Here is a 21699-nt window from a genome sequence, read left to right on the forward strand (position 1 = left end):
ATGTGAAGATGAAGACAACCAGAGTGGCTAAGGGGGACAGTCACTCACAGAGGAATGTGAATCCACTTGCCAGGTCCTTCACCATGCTGCCCCATTCCAGGGGCATGGGGACCATTCCTTCTCCTCCTCATGAATGAGGCTCCTTCTGTTCTCAGGTGTTCCCAGCAACTCAGCATCCCTTTCAGGCTACTTTCTCCTTGTCTGAGTCTGTGGGTGGATTGTGGGGTCCTTTCACTTCTGCTTTCCTAAAATTCCTCAGATCGCTGGCTTAACTGGTATGTCCAGGAGTTTAGCTTCTTGAAGTGTGTTTAAAAGGTCTGCATTACAAATAAGAGACAGCAGCACATGCTAGTTAGAACATACCCGAAACTTAAGGAAGAGAGAAGGAAGGAAGGTGGGAAGGAAGGAAGGAAGGGCTCAGAAAATGAGATATACGAAAAGGCTATTTAACTGATATTGCAGACCCTAAAGTTCCATAAAAGAGAGATACAACTATTAAAAACAAGGTTCGTAAACATTTTAATTTTTCCTTAACTGGCCCTTGAGTAGGCCAGATGACTCACTGCCAGCCCGCTGAGATCAGCCTGCAGTCTGGGGAGCTGTAATACATTTGTGTGCCTTTTCCTATTTAACACGCAGACCCAATTTTGTGTCATGTTATTCTCACAGAAACTTATCTCCTACAAACTTCTCTGTAAGTCTACATAGTACCCACATTTCATTTACTACCTAGGCGACACACACCACTGTGTACATTAAACATACCCTAGTGAAGCATTGTCATTTGCTTACTCGCTCCCCCAGTGTGAAGGGATGTCAGTGGTCTCATTCCTTCAAAGTTTGCCCTGAATGTAGCTCTGTTCCCTTTTTCTCAGCAGAGATGATTTTTTTGTCCCTCTCACATATTTATTTGTTTCCTTGTGTGCATGTTTGTACACAAAGAGGCAGGCTTTATATTGGTTCACAATTTGTGGTTATTTCTAGGTGATTGTCCAAAGACAGATTTGCTGGATCAAAAAACATGACCAATGTTGTGTCTGTTATTGGCTTTTGCTAAATTTTTAAAGAAAGAATGGGATGATTTTCCTGGGCACTTTCTAGTCATTTGGTAGACTTAATGCTAAATACTCATTGAAGAATTTCTCTTTTCTTTTGAAAAGCCATCACATGTGGAACCTTCTGAGATGCAGTCCAAAGACAAGTATCCAGGCTCAAGCATCCATTGTGTGCATAGCCCGTGGATTCCAGGGCTGTATCACGCATGAACCAGAGACCCACAAAATAGCAGTCTTGTTTGAATAGCATAAGAGGCCAAAGATCCTGCTGAAGAAAGTAGCTGAAGTAAAAAAAAAAAAAAAATCATTCCTAGTCAGTTTTCTTTTTAAAACATTATTCGTTATTTTTAAACCCTAGTAAAACAGAAGTGATTCTTGATATAATCTATGGTTACCTTTCATAAAGATGGGTGGGTGATTCCTTCTGTGGATTTGTTTAGACTCTGACTTGTTGTAAAAAGTATTTAATTGTTAATTCCTTTATTTATGTTGAGTAAATGCTAAGAGAAGTATGAGCAAGTACGGAGAAGCTCCAGGGAGACTTTGCTTAGCGGTGAAATTTAAGCAGGTCTCTGAGGGAGGATGAGTTTCACCAGGTGGGCAGAAGAGAGGCTAGATTGGGTAGGGTATTGCAAGATCTCCTGAAGAGCTTGGATTTCATTTTGTTTGGGGCCATTGAAGACTTTGAAGCAGCAGAAAGGCAGGAGTCTGAATTAGTACAATGACCTTTTACTTTACAAAGGTCTCATTGAGAAAACCTGCATTTCCTATTTTATTTTATTTCATAAATTTTCAGTTATGTATCATTGAAAGTTGATCCCTGCTTGAGTTATATTAGAACCTCTTCATATTGCAGAAAATTCCAGGGGAGTCAGGACAGGCCCTTAGCACAGTAATCAAAGAGTATAATAATAGCATTCATAGAGAACATTGTATCTTTAAAAGTTGAGAGCTACTCAGGATCTTGTCACTCCCAGAATATGTCATGGTGGTCATTATCTGTCCTTCCTGGGCAAGGCCTTATGCATCACCTTGGGATGATCATGGGGACTGGGTTTTTCATGAGGGCAGTTTTAAGTCTCAAAGGGTGACCTGGCTGAGGAGGGGGTGTATACCCATGAAGGGGATCTGGCTGACAGACCAGGACTACTACTTTGTAAAGCAGAGCATTCTGACTGACTAGAATTTCACGTAAATGAGGTGATTTTTTTTTTAAGGGAGGCAGGGGGAGGGGCAAAGGGAGAGGGAGAGAAAGAGATTTTTTTTTTTTTTTTTTTTTTTTGAGAAAGAGAATCTTAAGTAGACTCCATGCCCAGCACAGAGTTTCAAGCAGGGCTGGATCTCTCGAACTTGAGGTTATGACCTGAGCTGAAATCGAGAGTTGGACGCTTAATCAATTGAGCCACTCAGGTGCCCCAAAGGAGGTGATTTTTAATGGAGCTGGGGGTGGGAAGAATGATAAACAGACTGGGGTGATTCTGGAGGCTTGGGGGTGGAGGCTTGGATAAGGAAGAGCCTTGTTTTGGAAGAGCCTAGAAACCATACAAGCATCTCAAACACCTAGACTAGTGGAGAAGAGCACAGAAGGAGAAGAATCACAAAAAAGAGTGAAGGATTGGAAGATAAATTTTGTCAGATCATTTTTGTCTGGGGATCATGGCCCTACCATCAGTGACCTACTGTGGTTTACAAATTCCCACTCATTCCAAAGGGTAGAGAGAATGGAAAGGCTTCCATTTCGGTCTGATTGGCTTTTGGGAAGTGAGAAGAAAGGCCAAGAAGGCAAATGACTGTGCACAGAGGCTCAGGCTATACCGCCAGGGCCAGCAGAGCCGTTAGGGAAGGCCACTGTGGCCCGTGGGCACAGAGCAGCTTTCCCAGACTGCGTCTCTGCAACTGTGTTGCCATTGCTCTCTGCTCAGCAGATCTGAGGACAGGGAGGTACTATGACCAGGGCTGGATAATTTTGGGCAGACTTCTTTTCTCACTGCTCACATAAAAGACTGTCCTTGCTTTGGATACTAAACAAAAGACAGATGCTGATACAATAATCTCCATGTTGAATAAGACCTGTGTCTTGTCCCTGGCTGGTTTTTGAACAATGTAGTCCAGATTTGTGTGAGTAATCCTCCACAAGCCTGCACCTGGCCAGCAGGAGACCCTGCTGCTCTGGGGAATTTAACAGTCAAAGGTCTGTCTGGGGGCCTGTCTTGATTCTAGAGATCTAGGATTTTTCTCTCTGGAGGTCTTGATTCAGAAGCTCCTACTGCATGGGGCTACGTGGGTGCTAATGGGTGCTAGGTTGCTTCAACATGGCTTCCATAGGAATAAAGCCAGATAATGAAAGCGAGTGGTCTGCTGGGGGGGATGGACATGTCATTGATCAGAATTGGCAATCAGGAGAGAGGCCTGAGAGTTTGGGATAGGGGATGAGGTTTAAGAAAAAGCATGTTATTTCCAATCCGAAACTCCAGTGGATTATTCATTCAGGTAGATATGTCCAAAAAGCTGACATGTCTATAGTAGCAACAAGTGAAGTCATCTCAGTGGTTGAGGTCCACTGGGCTGTGGATGGAGAAGAGAGGGCAGGTCCCATAAAACTTCCTGGACTGTCTCAGGCCAGAGCGTCTTTTTATTTGCCAGTTAAGGAAGGATGATCTGCACCGGGAGCTACATATTTCTAGCTATACTTCGGAGGGTTGGGTGTCTGCCCAGGCAAGTAATAGCATTTTCTGTACTGAGCAAGGCAGCTTCCTCTCTACAATGCGTGTTTCCTTTTTCAGATGGGGACACATCTGTTTTGGAGGGAGTCATAGATCATTGCTTCTAGAACCATTTTCAACTACATATAGAAAAATAAGCTCAGGGCTGAAGGTTAAGAACTACATGGGAGTAAGTTGAAACCCGCGCAGTAGGAACTACAGGAGAAGGTGGTTGCAAAGTTAACTGTTCCTTCTTGTCCTCATCGCTGTGTCTGGCTTCATTTCTGCGGGGATCCTAGGGAGGCATATGACGTCGTGACCACAGGCGAGCCTCGAAGTGCTCCCATATAAAGGACCTCAGCGGGCTGCCTCCACTGTGAGCTGAGGAATGCAATCCTCAGGGACGCAGCCAGGCCCCCCCCCCCCCCCCCGCGATCCTGCCCTGCTTCCACTCCACGGGGCATTGCGGCCGGGCGGGGCTGGCGGGGCAGCTGCCACAGGGGCTCGCAGAGCGGGGTCCGCTGCTGGGCAGGGCGGGGGCGGGGGGCCCCCCGCCAGGGACGCCGCAGGTCGGGGGCGGCCCCGGGGTGGCCGACGCCGTCTGGGGGCGTCCCTGGGAGCTGGGGACCGCCGAGGTTAGACCCGGAGCCCCGGGAGGAGCCCGGCCGGCGGCCACGTGACCCACCGCGGCGGGGCCGACGGCCCAGAAATAGCAGCGGCGGCGGTGGGGGCTGCGGCGAGGGGAAGGCGGAGACTGAAGGCCGCTGCTGGGCGCGGGCGCGGCGCGGCCCCGGCCCCGGAGGATGCTGAGCCCCTGCCCGCGCCGGCCCCGAGCACATGATGGCGATACGGGAGCTCAAAGTGTGTCTTCTCGGGGTGAGTCCTGCGCCGCCATCTGCCGAGGACACCCACGTCCGTGCGCCCCCTGGCCCCCCTCGCCCGAGCGCCCCCTGGCCCCTCTTGGCCCCCCTGGTCCGAGCGCCCCCTGGCCCCTCTTGGCCCCCCTGGTCCCCCTGGTCCGAGCGCCCCCTGGCCCCTCTTGGCCCCCCTGGTCGCCCCCTGGCCTCCTGCCCCCTGGTCCGTGCGCCCCCTGGCCCCTCCTGGCCCCCCTGGTCCGTGCGCCCCCTGGCCCCTCCTGGCCCCCCTGGTCCGTGCGCCCCCTGGCCCCTCCTGGGCCCCCTGGTCCGTGCGCCCCCTGGCCCCTCTTGGCCCCCCTCGCCCGAGCGCCCCCTGGCCCCTCTTGGCCCCCCTGGTCCGAGTGCCCCCTGGCCCCTCTTGGCCCCCCTGGCCCCCCTGCTCTGGCCCTCCTGGCCCCCTGGTCCGTGCGCCCCCTCTTCCCAGCCAGGTGGCGGCAGGGTGCGAGCCTGCCCGGAGCTTCTCACTGGGTCCCCCCGGCCGGCCGGCGCCCGGGATCCGCTTGGGCCGGGCCGCGGGACCCTCCGCGGGGACCCGCAGGGCAGCCCGGCCCGGGCCGCCGCCGCCGCCGCGCTCCCTCCGGCCTCCGAGGGCTTTCTCCTTCGCCTTTGATAATTTCCTTCCGGCGGAAACTTTAAGTTGCTCAGCCAAGGCTCCAGAGCCTTTTTGCCGCCCGGGGGCAGTGGGTTTCTTCACTTTTTGGGGGGTGGGAAAGAAAGCCCAGCGAAGGGCGAGAAAACGCGAGGGGCTGCCCGGCGGCGAGGTGACGGGGTCCTGGGCACTTCGTGCTCCGGAGAAAGGCGGGATGGGAAAGTCCTCGCATCACCGCTTCCCCTCCCAAAGCGGGTCTTTCTGAGTCTGAGGAAACGGGGAAGAAGCCACAAGCAAGGACAGAGGCAAATACCCCAGCCCTTTGCGCCGGCAGACCTGTCGGAGAGTTCAGATCACGTTAGGGTCATGCCCTTTTGGGGGCCCACGTCAAACCCCAGAATTTCGTCTTTTGAAAGAGCTGGTTTCAAGCAGTGTTTCCAGTAGCCTTTGGCATCCAACCCGAGGGTAGTGCCTCTGGCAAATCCCAGAAAACTGTTTCCCACCAAAAAGAGCAGCAGAAGGCTACACTCATTGTTATTCAAAAGAAATGCTAACTGGCCTGTCCAGGGATGTAGAGACGCGAGGCCTGTGATGAGAAGACGGTTCCAGGTTAGGATTGAATTGTACCGGAGCAGCCAAGTGTCTAGGCTCCATCTAGGCGCTGTGGAACCTCTGGCTGGACAATGTTCTTTTATTTATTTATTTTTTTTTTATTTACGATAGTCATACAGAGAGAGAGAGAGAGGCAGAGACACAGGCAGAGGGAGAAGCAGGCTCCATGCACCGGGAGCCCGACGTGGGACTCGATCCCGGGTCTCCAGGATCGCACCCTGGGCCAAAGGCAGGCACCAAACCGCTGCGCCACCCAGGGATCCCTGGACAATGTTCTTGACGGTCTCCCGTCACTGCCTCTTGCCAGGACTGTCATGTATACTAGATCGGCCGGTTCGCCTAGAATCCAGGGGACCTGCCAGGGGCCCTCCCTTCACTGCAAGCCTAGGGACAACCTCCCCAGCATGCCCGCCTCCAGCTTGCTCAGCCACAGCTGGGATCTGCGAAGGCTCCTGCCCTGGGGCTCCTCCGCGGACCTCTCTTAGTGTTGTGGCGGTGGGTTTCCCTCTCTGCCGGCCTCTCCAACATAGTGGGGACATAGATGTCAGGGATCTCGTGTTTTCCTTGCGAGGCATCATTTCAGCTTCATGGAAGGCCTTCTAAGACTTGCACGGAATGTCATGTCCCGAGGAATCGAGAGCGACTTTGACATATGTTTTGTGTGCAGGATTGACCTTGGGAGTAAATGAAGTAGGAAATGTTTGCCTCCTTCCCACTCCCCACCTCACGCTTTCTCCCTCGTCATCCACTTAGGTGGCACAGCCTGTACCCTTCACATGAATTATTTCCACTATTCAGGGATGAGTCTCTGTATCCTACAGGGAAATGGATCACTGGCTATTCAATTCTGGGCAAGTACTTCGGTTGCCTCATCTCTGAAAGGGACTCCATAACATCTTCCCTTTTAAGGCAGAGGATTAACCAGATGATGTGCTAAGATATGTGGTTCCTGCTAACCTGTGATTCCACGGTGACAATTAGCAAGGCTGGACGATGAGATAGCTGGAAGTCCCTTTAGTTCTTTTTTTTTTTTTCTCTCCAAGGATAAAGCATAATCTTAGTGGCTTCCTGGAGACACTGCCTCACCCTTGTTTGATGGTTATTGGTAGTGGCTCTGTTGGTAGGAGTTTGACTTGGGAGGAAAGAAGGTATTTCTGGGCAGATGGAGACTTTGAAGCCTCATTCTTGTAATACCACATCCGAGGCTTTGTTTTTTTTGAGAGTGGCTCCAGGTTTCTGTCTTGTTTGGGTCAGAGGGCCAATGACCTTGTCACCCCCGCTGAGTAAAATTTGTTAAGTCCTGTGTTTTGGCTGGGCCTGTCCTGGATAAGCTGTGCGTGATAGGCTGTGTTCTCAGCTGCTCATCCATATGGGGGGCTTCTCTGAGTGAGTTGGCATTTGAGTGAGGTCAGAGCCATTTTAACCACTTTGGGTTCACCCTTGATTTGAGAAAGAATCTGCTAGGGCAGCCCGGGTGGCTCAGATGCTTAATGCCGCCTGTAGTCCAGGGTGTGATCCTGGAGTCCTGGGATTGAGTCCCACATCGGGCTCCTTGCATGAGGCCTGCTTCTCCCTCTGCCTGTGTCTCTGCCTCCCTCTCTCTCTCTCTTTCTGTCTCTCATGAGTAAATAAAAAAAAAATCTTAAAAAAAAAAAAAGAGAAAGAACCTACTAGCTCAGTGACTAAAAGAAGGACTCAAGGCCAAGTCTGAAAGTCCTCTTAATATTTTAGCAGGAGCCCTGAGCTCCTTTGTTCTCTGTGTTGGGTGTTCCATCTTTTCTGGATGAAGTCTTCCATGTGGCTAGTCTTCAGCTTCCTGTTTTTCAGCCATCACCACAACTCCCTGGAGTCCCAGGATGACTGAGACCCTACAAGCTATATCCTCTGTTCTCATCACTTTCTCTTGGGCCCCTTTGAGAAGACCATGGAGAATGCTGACCTCCTAACCAAAGTCTGGCTGGTGGGGAGTATAAGGGGACTAGTCTTCTTGTGCCTGGCTGTTTGCCTTGAATGCTGTGTGGTTGCTCGAGGATGCACACTTTCCGTTTAAGGCACAAGATTGTTTTAGGCATGGGCAGTGCAGATTTTTATCCCTTTTAGCTGTAGTCTGCAACCTCTACGTGGTTAGAGGTTCCTGACAGGAGGGTCATTTGCAACAGGTGGAAGCCAGCACCAGCCATTTCACATGTCTTCTCCACCTGGGTCTGTGCCTTTCAGGACTCTGAGGTTCAACATGTCTATCGTATTTCTTTTGGTGAGTGCTTCCAAGTGGAATCCACAGCAGACTGTGGAGCATTCTCTGAATGTTTTGTGCTCTTAGAAAAACCAAGGACTTAAGAGCTTTGGGCTTATTTAGGCTACCTGTTATGAATTCTTGACTCTCATTATTTTCACGGGTGGACTTTCTCATGTTTTTTCCTAAGTGTCTGTGAATGCCCTTTCCTGGGCTAAGGCAGGTCCCCCTTGGAAACCAGCTGTGCAGGAGGATGTGCTTGATAGGGGCACACACTGGGAAGGGGGCCTCATTAGACACCTGGAGCCCAGGAGGCTTGTTCTTGTCAGTAAAGTGCCCGTCATCCCACGTTGTAATCTGAACTTGCATTATGAAACATGTAGCTTAAAAACAACCCTCTTAAAAACAGCAAAGTATGTTAAAAAAATAAAAACTAACAAAAACAATATTGAGGCAGCAGCTGTTCCAACCCCAAAGGTGGAAAGCTTCCCAGTATGCATTTTTAACACACATCACCACGTGGCAAAAAGCAAGGGGAGAGAGAGAGAGAAAGGAGGAGAGGAGGAGTGGGGGGGGGGCGCGAGGAGGGGGAGGAGAGGAGCTTTCTTTTCATTATTTCCTCTGGGTGTGTACACTTAAAGACTCCTTCCGGATGGAATCCCAAAGAGATTTATATTTGGACTTTGGTTGTCTTGACAACAGTTTAGAGATTTTTGCCACTTCCTCAACAGCTAAGTGGCATGGTTAACGACAACCGATGATGTCCTGCTTCTGGTCAGGAGCTTGGGGAAGACTATCCTTCTGGCCTTTGAATCTATGTGATGCTTCTTCACAGAGCAAACACCTGGGATTTGGTGTGATGTCTGGGCAGTGGACACGTCAGACGTGTGCAAATCGTCACATGAAGGGGCTGTGTGATCCTCAGAGGCTCCAGGAGCCAGGAGTGGGACAGATTTCTGCTCCCAGTAAGCAGATGAACCAGAGCTGTGGAACCTCAAATGGACTGTTCTGAGTGATAGTGAGCACCCCACCACCGAAAGTATTCATAAGGTTATATGAATCTGTTAGAGTCATTGTGGTGGAAGGAAGGAGTGTGTAGGATGGGGGGCTGGGCCAGGCAATCATCAGAATTGCTTTCCAAGTCTGAGATTCTAACATGCTCATTTGCAGTAGTTCCCAGAAACCAGCATTTCATGAGTGAGGGCTGGTGGACAGACAGGCTAGAAACCTAATTTCTTCCTTATTTTTCTTTTTAAGATTTTATTTATTTATTTATTTTTTGAGAGAGAGAGAGAGAGCATGAGCAAGGGGGGAGAGGGAGAGGGAGAAGCAGACTCCCTGCTAAGTGGGGAGCCCAATGCCGGACTCGATCCCAGCACCCTGGGATCATGACCTGAGCCAAAGGCAGACACTTATCCGACTGAGCCACCCAGGTGTCCCAAACATAATTTCTTTCTTACCAAACTTGATTCCTCTATAAATTGAACCCTTTATGGAAAGTGTGATTCTGGCTTGAAAATAAATATAAATGACATAGTGAGATATCTTTCCAGAAGAGCACACCATATGATAATACCCAGCACCCAGGCCTGGTGGGTGGAATCCACCAAGGTCTCTTTGTTCCCTGGTGTTCTTTTTTGTTCAGGGTCAGAATGACTGCATCTCTCTGTCAGCTTCCAGAGCTCAGTGCATCTCTGATGTGCATCAGAATCCCTTATGGAGCATTTTTAGACTTCTCATGGTCCCTCCACATCCCTTGTCAGGCATGTGGCCCCCACCTCACCCCCTGGCCCAGTGTCACTGTTCCCTTGTCATATCCCTCAGGACTGCTCCAAGGCTATTGCCTTTGGAAAATACAAAACTTCACATTTTAAGATGCTAGGACGTGAAAAGATTTTGAACTCACGAATTAAGAAAAGGTCTTCAAAATTAATTGTGTCCAACAAGTTAGACCACTTTTAGTGTTTGCAGGTCTATGCAGATATTACACTTTATCTTTTTTTTTTTTAAGATTTATTTGAGGGAGAGAGTGCACATGTGTGCGCAGGAGCCTAACGGGGGGGAGGAGGGGCAGAGGGAGAGAGAGAGAATTGCAAGCAGCTCCTGCTGAGCATGCAGCCCCACTCAGGGCTGGATTCCATAACTCTGAGATCATGACCTGAACCGAAACCAAGAGTCTGCTGTTAGGCTGCTCAACTGACTGAGCCACCCAGGCACCGTGCATTTTCTTTGTTTTTATAATTTCTAATATGTGCTTGAAAATGAATAGGCATTCATTTCCTCAGCCACTCGCCATTTATGTAGTGCTTCTTTCATGCCAGGAGCATGTGGGTGGCTGCAGGGAGATAGGACAGCCAAGATCCTTGTCTTTGAAGCACTCTGTCATTCCTGGGATGTGGACACATCAGCAATGAATTAAGTGATATCACTTGTATTCCTGCGACAGCACTTGCCACAGAGCCTGGTCACTCCCAGGCTGCCCACCATCCTGTTGACTCAACTATCTCCCTAGCATGAGGTCTTTTATTTTTAACTCCCCTTTACCCTTGTTTTATTTTAAGAAGTCTCAAACTCACAAAATATTGCAAAGAGTATTACAAGGAACGTCTGTAGGTCTCTCATCTAGATTAAGTGGGGATGACATTTTGCCAATCTTGCTTTATCTCTCTGTCTCTAATGTATTAAATAATACTATTTTTTCCCCCTGAACTATCCGAAAGTCAATTGCTGACATTATACCGTTTGAACCCTAAATACTTAAGTGTGTATCTTCTAGGAAAAAGGACATTTTCATGCACACCTGTGATACATCCAGAATTCAACACAGATATAATGATGTTGAGCATATGGTTCATAATTAGATTTTCCTGTTGTCCCCAAATGTCCAGAATAAGAGACCATATACTACATTTGCTTGTCATGTCTGTCATCTAAACGGTTCCCTTCCTTTCTTCTGCCACGAATGCAGGCTACTTGTCTTGTAGAAAGTCCCAAGATCTCGATTTGTCTGAGTGCTACCTCGTTGTTTCTTCTGGGCTATGCATTTTGGTGAGAAGATAACATAGTAGGGGTTGAATGGTCTTATTTTTAATGTGCTCCTACATAATATTAAAATTTTCTTTCCCATTTACCTCTATAGCACTCATTCAAAGAATATCTTTTAGCTTCTACAAGCTTCTACAGGTAGTGGTATGTCTGAGAAAAACAAAGAGCTTGGACCTTGTGGAGCTTATTACATTTTAGTGGAAAGGTGGGAAAACGGATTCTGTGGCTGGTTAGAAGGTAGCAAGTGCTATGTGGAAAAACAGACCTGGCCAGAGCTGGGGAGGGGCACAGGAGTTCTGGAAGGTGGGGAGCAGGTAGGCAGGTCAGAGGGTGAGAGTGAGTGCTCAGCCTCCAGGAGGAGACCAGATAGGGCCTCTGCTTTACCCAAGGGCTGACTTTGGTTTTGCAGCTTCTGTTGCATGATATGATCACTGAGAGTCCTGTAGCTCCTGAAGAACCAGAGTTGTCTGTCTTGTTGCCTAACTTTGTCAGCAGAAATAAGGAAAAGAAAAGGGGGCTTTCACATCGGGGACACCGAATGGGTTTCTCACTGTTGAATTTGCTGTTTCGATGAATTTTTTTCTGATATATTTCCTTGCACCTGTTGCCTCAGACCTGCTCTGGCTTCTGTGGAGGTCATGAACTGGACTTCTTCTTGCTCAAGATTCAACCCAAAATGTAACCCCAGGCTGCTTTCAGTTCCTCCAGAGCCACCTGGGGGACCTGTGTTATCAGAATGTGAATGAGCCCTGGGGGAGAGTAAGCGGAACCCAGGGGAAATCCTTTCCCTCATACTCTCTCTCTACTTTGAACAAAGTAACAGAGAGCTGGATCCCCTTTTACCAAAAGTATTTGTTTTTCTAGAAGAAAAAGATAATGCATTATCCAGTATCACATCCTTTTCTCTCTCATAGTCGGTATTCTAACCAGAATCTGCAGGTGGAATGCAGAGTCCTAACAGGTGCTTCTGTCAAAGACTTCCCTGAAAGGGAAGGAGAGAAAGTGGGAGGAGAGGGAAAGAAAGACAAGAGAAGTGGAGGAAGGTTGGGGAGGAGACAGGAAGGAGAGAGAGAGAGAGAGAGAGAGAGAGGAATGCACGTGCAGTGTGTGCACAAACCAGCATGAAGAGTATCACATAAAAGCTACCTACTTGCCCTCTGCTGGCACAGGGAAAGAGCAAAGTGTTCCTTCCTGCGTTTTTGTTTATTTGTTGCTTTTTTTGTTTCTGGTCAGGCTGTTGGTCAGGGCATTTACATTTATGGCAAGCTTAATGAAGAAAGTCTTAAAAAAAAAAAAAGGCATAGCACCAATGCTACGTACTTCATGGACTTACCTTTCAGGAGTTCAAATATTTTCTCAACTTTTCCATAGTAATCTTCTGAAGAGCTACTTTCTTCATTATAAAGTAATACATGCTCATCTAAATTAAATTTTGAATCTAACTATGAAGTGAGGGCAGTGATTGAGTAGTGAAATGATAAATGCTGATTTTCGTTTGAGACCACAAAGACTAGGCATCCAGGACTATGCCTTTAGCCTTGTTTCTTTATAATGACACATAATCATACAAACTTGCCACAGTCTTGTTTCCTCTTGTTAGCTGGAAATCCTGCAGGCATGAAGAAATCCGTCCACCTGCTCTCCGTAACCTCCTGGTTCCCCTTCTTGTAGCTCCTCTTTCCCTGTCTTTGGTGTTATGTTCAGATGACTGCTTTTAATGTTCTGATCAACATCAAGTTCACCGTCCTGCTCTATGGTTTTTTTGCTGTCTCTGTTCTTTCCTGCCCTGCAGGACCATTTTCTTCTATTCTTTTAATTTGTTTTTTTATTCTCCCCACCTCTCATGGATGAATCATCAGACTGGCTTGAGAGAGGCATCCGAGGGCTTATCTCTTAGAGGGAATGTTTCTAGCTGGTTCTTCACTTGCTTCCCCACCGCTGAATGGGGGGGGGGGGTATGGCTGAGCTGAGCCTGGTGACCTTCCCTCCTGCTGCCAGGGTAGACCTGGACAGAAAACCTGGCCAGGCTTCCCCTTTGGAGAGTAAAGCAGGCAACGGGGTCTATATAGAAAATGAGGGTTAACTAGGGCTGTGTGCCTTGAGAGATGAATGGAGCTCCTCACTGCAGATGTGTTATGTGGCTGCTATGCTATAGGCACAAGAGAACAGTTTCCAGAGAAGAAGGGACAATGTCCTGGAGGAGTTCAGTCCAGCAGTGTACTTGGTGTGATGGGGCACACATGGAAAACAACCCCAGGCCACCCTACGGGATGTCACATGATGCTTCATTGCCCCATGTTCCCAGGGAGGGGCCGGGGAGCCTGGGAGAGGCCAGGGAGGGTGTGTGGGTGCCTGCTGCTGAGCCCAGTGCAGAGGAGGGAAAAGTTGTAGAGAGAGGGAGGGAGGGAGGTGCTGGTTACAATACGTATTCATGGACAGGATAAGGTTCTAAAAAAACTCATTTGTCGAAGTGGTTATCCCCATGGGGCGGGGGACTGATGTGCACTTAAAAATAACTTACTCTTTCTCTTCTTTTGTTTATTTAATGAGCATGCATTGCTTGTGTAAATAATTTAAAACCTCTTAAAAATTTGCTGCAGGGCAAAGGAGATGTTTGATGGGTAGAGATCCCTTTAGTTGTTACTGGAAATAACTGATAATTTGATAATAGAACTGGAAAGTAATTTGGGTGAGACCATGAGAAGTCCTTGAAATGTGAAGGTTATACCTTTGGGCTGTGAGGTGCCAGGTCTGTCACTGACGGGACACACACTTGAGTGGCTTATCAGGTCATGCTGTGCTCTTATCCGTGTGCGTCAGTATTTGGTCTGGCCGTGACCTCTCCAGGAGCAACAATGCTGGCTTCCCCACCCACCATCCTCAAATCTAGTATTTCTCAAAATGGGGTTTTGTCATTCTGCCCATGGGGGTAGTTTTCTGCACCTGTTCGTTCCAATGCTGTTCTTAATAATAAATAAAATTATTTATTATTTTACAATAATTAATTATAATGAATTAGTAATAATAAATAAAATTACATCCTGGATCTTCAGGGTGATCACTGTGTGACACAGCTGTGTCAACGTCAATGCCCATAAAAACTGGTTAATGAGACAAGAGCCAAGACAGAGTTAGTACAGAAATTAAGCATGGGTCCATGTGAAGACCCAGTGATCCTGCAGCACATCACATATTTTCCAGGCTCTGTGCTAGGGTTTGGGCATACAGCAGGTAGCAAATTGGACCCACAGTCCTGACCTTGTGGAGCTGACATTCCAGTAGGAGTGACCACTACTCATCAATACCTAGTGACCACTACTCATCAATACCTAGTACTGGTGATACTTGAGGTGGAGAGAAAGCTGGGGGCCTGGGGGGGGGGCGGCCCTGGAAGTGCTGCCTGGGGGGGGGTTAAGTAGGGGTTTGAGAAAGGCCTCACTGAAAAGGCCTTTGAGTAAAGACTTAGAGGCAATATTCCTGAGTTGGCAGAGGGGACCCCCAAGGCTAGGTGGGAGGGGCATGCCTGGTGAGTTTGAGCGCCAACCGGCAGACCAGTGTAGTCGGAGCAGAGTGACCATTGGGAAGGGAGCAGGAGGAGGTTTGGGACCTGAGTGTGTTGGGTCTCGTGGGCAGTGAGGGAACTGTGGCATTTCCTGGGCATCAGGTTGAGGGGACTGTTGGAGGTCTTGTGCAGAGCAGTAGCAATGGCCTGACCTCCCTTTGATGCAGATGGCTCCAGCAGCTGCGTGGAGGGCCGACCACAGGTAGGGGAACTGGTGGAAAGCCAGGTCATGGTGATTTCCACTAGAGCGTAACAGCCTAGGCCATGAGTAGGGTCCCATTCTGGCTGGTTTTTTTTTTTTTTTTTTTTTTAAGATTTTATTTATTTGTTCATGAGAGACAGAGACAGAGACACAGGCAGAGGGAGAAGTAGGCTCCATGCAGGGAGCCTGATGTGGGACTCGATTTGGGACTTGATCCCGGGACTCCAGGATCATGCTCTGGGCTGAAGGCAGGAACCAAACCACTGAGCCACCCAGGGATCCTCCCCCATTCTGGCTGTTTGAAGGTAGAAGTGAACACTTTACTGACAGATCACGTGTGGAGTAGAAGGGAATCATACCATCATCACGTGGTGACAGCGTGCAGGGCTCTGCAGCCCTGAGCTTTATAAGGTTAGCAGAGCAACATTATCCATCACAGTAGACTGCTACTCATCTGGAATGTTGTTGGTTTTATAGTTTAATTTGTATTTAATTAATAGTTGTCTTTATTTTATAGTTTCAGAATAGCATATGCAGCTTGTGTGTACTTTTATTATTTGTATTTATTTACACTATCATTAATGTCTACCTTGGGATCCATGGGATTGCTTTTCCCCTTAAAAAAGCCAATGGAGTCTTAAAAGGGCTGAGACACAGTGCTCTAACCACTAAGGCCGGCCCTCGGTTAATGAGCTACTTACTGTCCCTCATGAAGTGTGCAATGTTGGCAGGACTGTGGGAAAGAAGGCTGGATTGCAGGACTCAGGGGCCCTGAGCATGCCCTCTGCAATGTGGAGATGTGTTCTTAGCTATGCCAAGTGCTGGCCCAGGATGCTATTCGCAGAGGAGTAGGCCTCAACCATGCGATGTGATCCTGCTACTTTTTCTGGTGTGATGCAGCTCATGGACAGCCTGGAAAATCCTAGACCCTCCCGTAGAGATACCTGATTCTGTTGAAGCCTCAAAGTGCATGTGGCCAAATAAAGTAAAGAATGCATTAGGCTTTTAAAAGAATGTTCTCATAAAAGCATTATTTATATAAGCATGAGAATCGTGAATTTAGTCATTTAGAAATCTCCCAGAAAAATTCATTTTAAAAGGAGCTAGTAATAAATATGGCCTGTAGATTTTTCTTTTGTTCTACAGATTTTGAAAAGAAAGATCTTTGTTTTAACAGCTAAGTTATATTATTTGTAGATCTCTACCTCATAGGTCAATCTTAGTAACATAACCTAATATGTACAATAAAAATAGAAATATTTTAAAGATATTGTTAAATCTTTGATTGTGTGATTTACTGATTCGAGTATGTTGCTGCTGTTAATGTGAATTGTGTTATTGTACATTTCACTTCCGTCAGCCTTGTGCTTCTGACTTGTGAATCACCACTGTTGTGTCACAGCTAACCAGATGTGCATATCCTTGTTCTTGTTTTCGAGCAGTGTAGTTACAGACACTCTGCTTGTGTCTTCATACGTCCTCGGCTTCTTCCTTACAAGCGCTATAATAGTTTATAATTGCCTCTACCCCTAATCCTAGTGAGGTCAGTAATAGTTGAGAAAGATTGATGCACAGTTGGAACTGAAACTAAAATATACCGCTCAAGAAGAAGAAGAAAGCACTTCAGAATGCCTTTGGTTAAGAAGGACGTTGTTACATAAGGGCACCTGGGTGGCTCAGTTGGTTAAGCGTCTGCCTTTGCCTCAGGTCATGATCCCGGGGTCCTGGGATCGAGTCCCGCATCAGGCTCCCTGCTCAGTGGAGAGTCTGCTTCTTCCTTTCCCTCTACTCCACCCCCTCCCCCGCCTGCTCATGCTGTCTCTCAAATAAATAAATTTTTTTAAAAAAGAAGGATGTTGCAAAAAAAAAAAAAAAAAAAGAAGGATGTTGCCATTCAGAGGAGCTTGAAATCAGTCTGGTGTATGAATATCTCTGTAATCCTAACAGCTGACATGTACTCATGTGCCAGACACCATCTGAGTGTCTCATTTATCTTTTGTTGTGTAACAAGCCACCGCACACTTAGCAGCTTAAAAGAATGATGTGTTATTTTTTGTTTTTCATAGTTCTGTAGTTTGACTGGGCTCAGAGGGCAGCTCTTGCCTGGGTTTCCTTGCCGGTTCAGGCCGATGCTGGCTGGGCCTGGAGCCATCTGCAGGCTGGGTCACTCCCTGTCTGGTTCCTGGGCTGGGGTGGCTGGACCAGCCAGGGCCAACCATATGTCTCTTTTCATGTGGCCTCTCCATGCATTAGCTTGGGTTTCTTCATAGCCTGGAGTCTCAGGGTAGGTAGACTTGTCACCTGGGGGCTGGCTGTTTCCAGAGGGAGTGTTCCATGAGCTTGGGCAGAAGCTTCTTGTGACCTAGCCTCCTAGAACCCAGAATGTAATTTCTGCTACATGTAATTGATGGAGCTAATCACTAAGGCCAGCCCAGAAGCAAAGGGAGGAGATTTACATGCTGCTTCTTAATAGGAGGAGTGACAGGAATCTGTGGCCATCTTTCATCTCCTCCAGCTGAGTAAGTGCTTTACATACATTCTGGCATCACGGGACAGAAGGGTGTGTTCTCTTGTCCTCACCTTACTGATGAGGAGGCTGAAGCTCGGGGGGTAGTAACATGTACAAACACCACTAATAAATGAAGCTTTGTGGATTAGGACTAGTTTTATGTGACTCCAGAACCCAGTGCACTTAACTACTTTGCTGTGGTGCAAACCTTAACCATTATTAGTCACAAATTACTTGTTCACAGCTGGCATGTAGTAATGACAGAGCACCGCTGGTTCAATAGAAAGGGATCATTAAAAAACAAAGGGTTTGTGTTTAAAAAATAATCATCACGGACGGAATGAGGTTTGAAGTACATACATGAAAGCAAAGGAGTCAAATTCCCATGTCAGGGTCCTGGCCAGGTGTTCTGGGAGGTAGGACGACAGATTCTCACTTCTAGGAATGTATTATGTATGAAGAGGCAAAGTGCAATATCGGGACTTGGTGACAGTAGGGAGGTCCTAACATGTCCCCAGCTGTTCTAATGTACGGTGACAATGACAACAAAGCAACAGCAACTCGTAAGGCTGCAGTGGGCGCTCCATGGATGTGGTATGCTTCCTGTCTCCGATTTGCGGGTGTGAGAGTCTTTTTTTTTTTTTTTCAAAATGCCAAATTACCTTTATTTTGTTGAGATCTTTAACAATATAAAAAAGTTTATATTTCTTCATGGTCATATCTTTATCCAACTTTTCAAAGATTCAATAATAGAAACAGCCAAATGCCGCTACAACACAGAATAAACTGTCATTCATGAAAACATCACGAGTGTAGTTGTCAGTGTCAGCATCCCAGACACAGTGAGCAGCCATGCTGGTGGGGGTGGGGGTCTCAATGGGCGTGACAGGTTCTTGGTTGAAAGCTCTGGAGTCTCCTTCACCTCTTTGTTCTCCAATCACTACTTGTACCACCATTTTATATCCATCAAATCCCATTTCTTTTAATTCGTCTTTAATGGTTTCTGATAAACATTTTGTGAGCTGAGGCATTTCTTCTGGAGAGTGTTCAGCATTTGCCAGCTCCTCCGTAAGCACAGCATGGATACAGTCTTTAACCACACAGGGCCTGAACCTCTGCTGGACAACAGGCCGCAGACTCTAGGTATCCTCGGACTCGGAGTTCTTCTCAGCCCCAGGCAGCCCGTTGGCGGCGCCTACAGAGAAGGACGCCGCGGCCGACAGAGTGGCTTGGGGTGTTGACTACTTAGCTCCAGGTCCAGAGCCTGTGTGTTGGGGAGCGGCCTGGAACCCAGGCTTTCTGGCCTTTCCCCATTTCCTGGCTCACGTGTACAGGAAGCACTGTTTTACTTTGGCCCTTTTATTCCTTTACTCTCTCATCAGATGCGTGTTAAGCGCTCGGTCAGGAATGTCAGTTTGCAAATTGTGATCAATCTGGAAGGAGGGCAGCCTGCTAGATGGGTGGGGCCTATTAGATGTTAGAAGTTTCTAGGTCTGCTGGCACAATGTCATCACGACTGTGCCGACCTCCCGCCTGGCAGCTCAGCAGAGCGTGGCTCAGTCTCTGGGCAGGGGGACCCGAGTGCCTTTTCTGTCTTTGCCACTTAACTAACTCATGTAACTTCTGGGGCTCAGTTTCCTCCTTTGGAAAATGCTGACAATTTGCATAAAGTAGCCCTTCTAACAGGGAGTCCTGCCTGGGAAATCAGAAAATTCTCTTACCTCTTCTGCCATGAACCATTTTACATCCTGATAACCTCAAGGCTTAGGGGAGTTTGAATAGATTGTTTCTACAAGAGGATTCCAATTTAGAAGTTTTCTTTAAACTTCTTTGCTATGGGATCTGCAACGCATAAGTGCTAAGTAATAGCTTTTGATTTATTCTGTATTATAGAACTTCATTATTTTTACTAACTTGACCAAATTTATAACATACTCTTTAAATTTTTATATTGAAGTGTAATATTCATCTAAAAAAGTGCACAGATCTTAAATGTGGTGCACAGTGGATTTTCACAAAATGAATACACCTATATAAACACAAACACAAAGATCCAGAAACAGTGTTGGCAGTTCCTCAGAAACCCACCGTGTTCCTCCTTCCTGGCATTAGCCTTCAAAAGGGAAAGAAGAAAAAAAAAGCAAAAAAGAAAGAAAAGTAAACTATTCTTTTTTTTTTTAATTTTTTATTTATTTATGATAGAGAGAGAGAGAGAGAGAGAGAGAGAGAGAGAGAGGCAGAGACACAGGCAGAGGGAGAAGCAGGTTCCATGCACCGGGAGCCTGATGTGGGATTCGATCCTGGGTCTCCAGGATCGCGCCCTGGGCCAAAGGCAGGCGCTAAACTGCTGCGCCACCCAGGGATCCCATTCTTTTTTTTTTTTAACTATTCTTCTGATTTCTAACACCATACCATTACAGTTGACCCTTGAACAATGTGGAGATTAGGGGCACCAACCCCCTGAACAGTTGAAAATTCATGTATAACTGTTGACGCCCCCTGAAACTTAACTCCTGATAGCCTACTGTTGACCAGAAGGCTTACCGATAATATAGACAGTCGATTAACACCTATTTTGTATCTATTATATACCGTTGTTACAATAATAATAAAGTTTTCTCTAACTTCAGAGAAGAGAAAATGTCACTCAGAAAATTATGAAGAACAGGGCACCTTGGTGGCTCAGTCGGTTAAGTGGCTGCCTCTGGCTTATGTCATGATCTCAGGGTCCTGGGATGGAGCTCCACATTGGGCTTCCTGGTCAGTGGGGAGTCTGCTTCTCTCTCCCTCCCCCTGCTTGTGCTCTCTCGCACACTCTCTCTTCAAATAAATAAATAAAATATCTAAACTTTTAAAAAAGAGAAAATCATGAAGAAGAGAAAATGCTATAGTGTATTTATTGAAGAAAATCTGTGTGTGAACAGACCTGTGCAATTCAGAACTGTTCAAGGGTCAACTATATTTTTGCTTGTTTTTAAATTATAACATACTTACTCAAGGATCTTCATTATTTTAAAGTAATTATACTAAAATTATTTAAATAAGACTGCTGTTTAATAGGAGCTCCTAAGCTCCTAGAGCAGGAGCCTCGCAGCTGGTGCATGGGGGGTGCCATCAGGTCACAGGGTGCGGGGACTGAGAGGCTGGCCTTGGCAGGTGGGGCTGAGTAGGCTGCAGTTGCCTGTGTCTATTGTCCAGTGCTAGACAACTAGCATCACTTTCCAAGGATAATGATTGGGACATGAAAAAGGTTGGAAAGCCATAGAGGCCTATGTTAATTAATTAATTAAATGAGAAGCATAATTAGGTGTAGATAAATAAGCCTTTTAAAAGTGTTCAAGGGTGTTTGAAAGCAATTCTGTCAAGCATTAAAGATACCGTTCCTGTGTTTTTAAAGATTTTTACATTTCTTTATCAGAGAGAGAGAAAGAGCACAAGCAGGAGGAGCAGCAGAGGGAGAGGGAGAAGCAGGGTCCCCACTGAGCAGGGAGGGAGCTCTGAGGACCCTGAAATCATGACCTGAGTTGAAGGCAGATGCTTAACTGACTGAGCCACCCAAGGGCCCCTACTGTCCCTATTTTTAGTGAAAAAAACCTTCTATGAAGAAAATATTTAAGACCCTTCTTCCTTAAAGTTTTTTTATTTTTATTTTTTAGAGACAGCGAAGCCATGTGTGTGAGTGGTGGGGGAGGGGCAGAGAGAGAGGGAGAGAGAATCTTAAGCAGGCTCCATGCCCAGTGCTCAGCACTCAGCATGGAGCTGGGAGCCTTAGGTGGGACTCGATCTCACCACCCTTAGATCATGACCTGGGTCCAAATCAAGAGTCTGGATGCTTAACCAGCTGAGCCACCTAGGTGCCCCTTCCTTAAAGTTCTTTTTAATGTCTAGACTTAATATATACTTGTAAAGAATAAAAATGGTACAGAAAGTTTCCAAAGTGAAAAATGAAAAGATGATCATCTTCCACTGGTAATATCTTATGTTTTGTATGTTGTTTTCTAGATATGGTCTGTGCATAGGCAAGTGTTATTTTCCTGCCTCTTTCACTTAGAGGTAAACCTTGACTATCTTTTCTTGTCAATACATATTGATCTACTTCATTCATTTTAAGAGTCACATAGAATTCTCTCACAACAATATATCATGATTTACTTAATTGATGCCCTAATGATAGATGTTGGATAGTCCGACTTTTGGTTTTTACAAATAGTTTGCAATAAAACCCTTGTATCCAAATTTTAATGTGTGTGAAATATACCTGTAGGATAATTTC

General features: G+C 46.9%; 1 protein-coding gene and 1 pseudogene across 1 annotated transcript in view; one reads left to right on the forward strand and one right to left on the reverse strand.

Annotated features, from left to right (window-relative positions):
* Window positions 1-4332: 4332 nt before the first annotated feature.
* The window catches only part of RAB31 (RAB31, member RAS oncogene family), a 127897-nt gene continuing 110530 nt past the window's right edge, over window positions 4333-21699 (forward strand). The window contains exon 1 of the mRNA XM_055324528.1: window positions 4333-4633. Coding sequence (XP_055180503.1) covers window positions 4595-4633 — 39 coding nt within the window. The 5' untranslated portion in view covers window positions 4333-4594. The remainder of the gene's footprint in view (window positions 4634-21699) is intronic.
* On the reverse strand, window positions 18170-19159 carry LOC129508993 (dynein light chain Tctex-type protein 2B-like; annotated as a pseudogene).

This window comes from Nyctereutes procyonoides, unplaced genomic scaffold (genome assembly GCF_905146905.1).
Source record: "Nyctereutes procyonoides isolate TBG_1078 unplaced genomic scaffold, NYPRO_anot_genome, whole genome shotgun sequence".
NCBI lineage: Eukaryota > Metazoa > Chordata > Mammalia > Carnivora > Canidae > Nyctereutes > Nyctereutes procyonoides.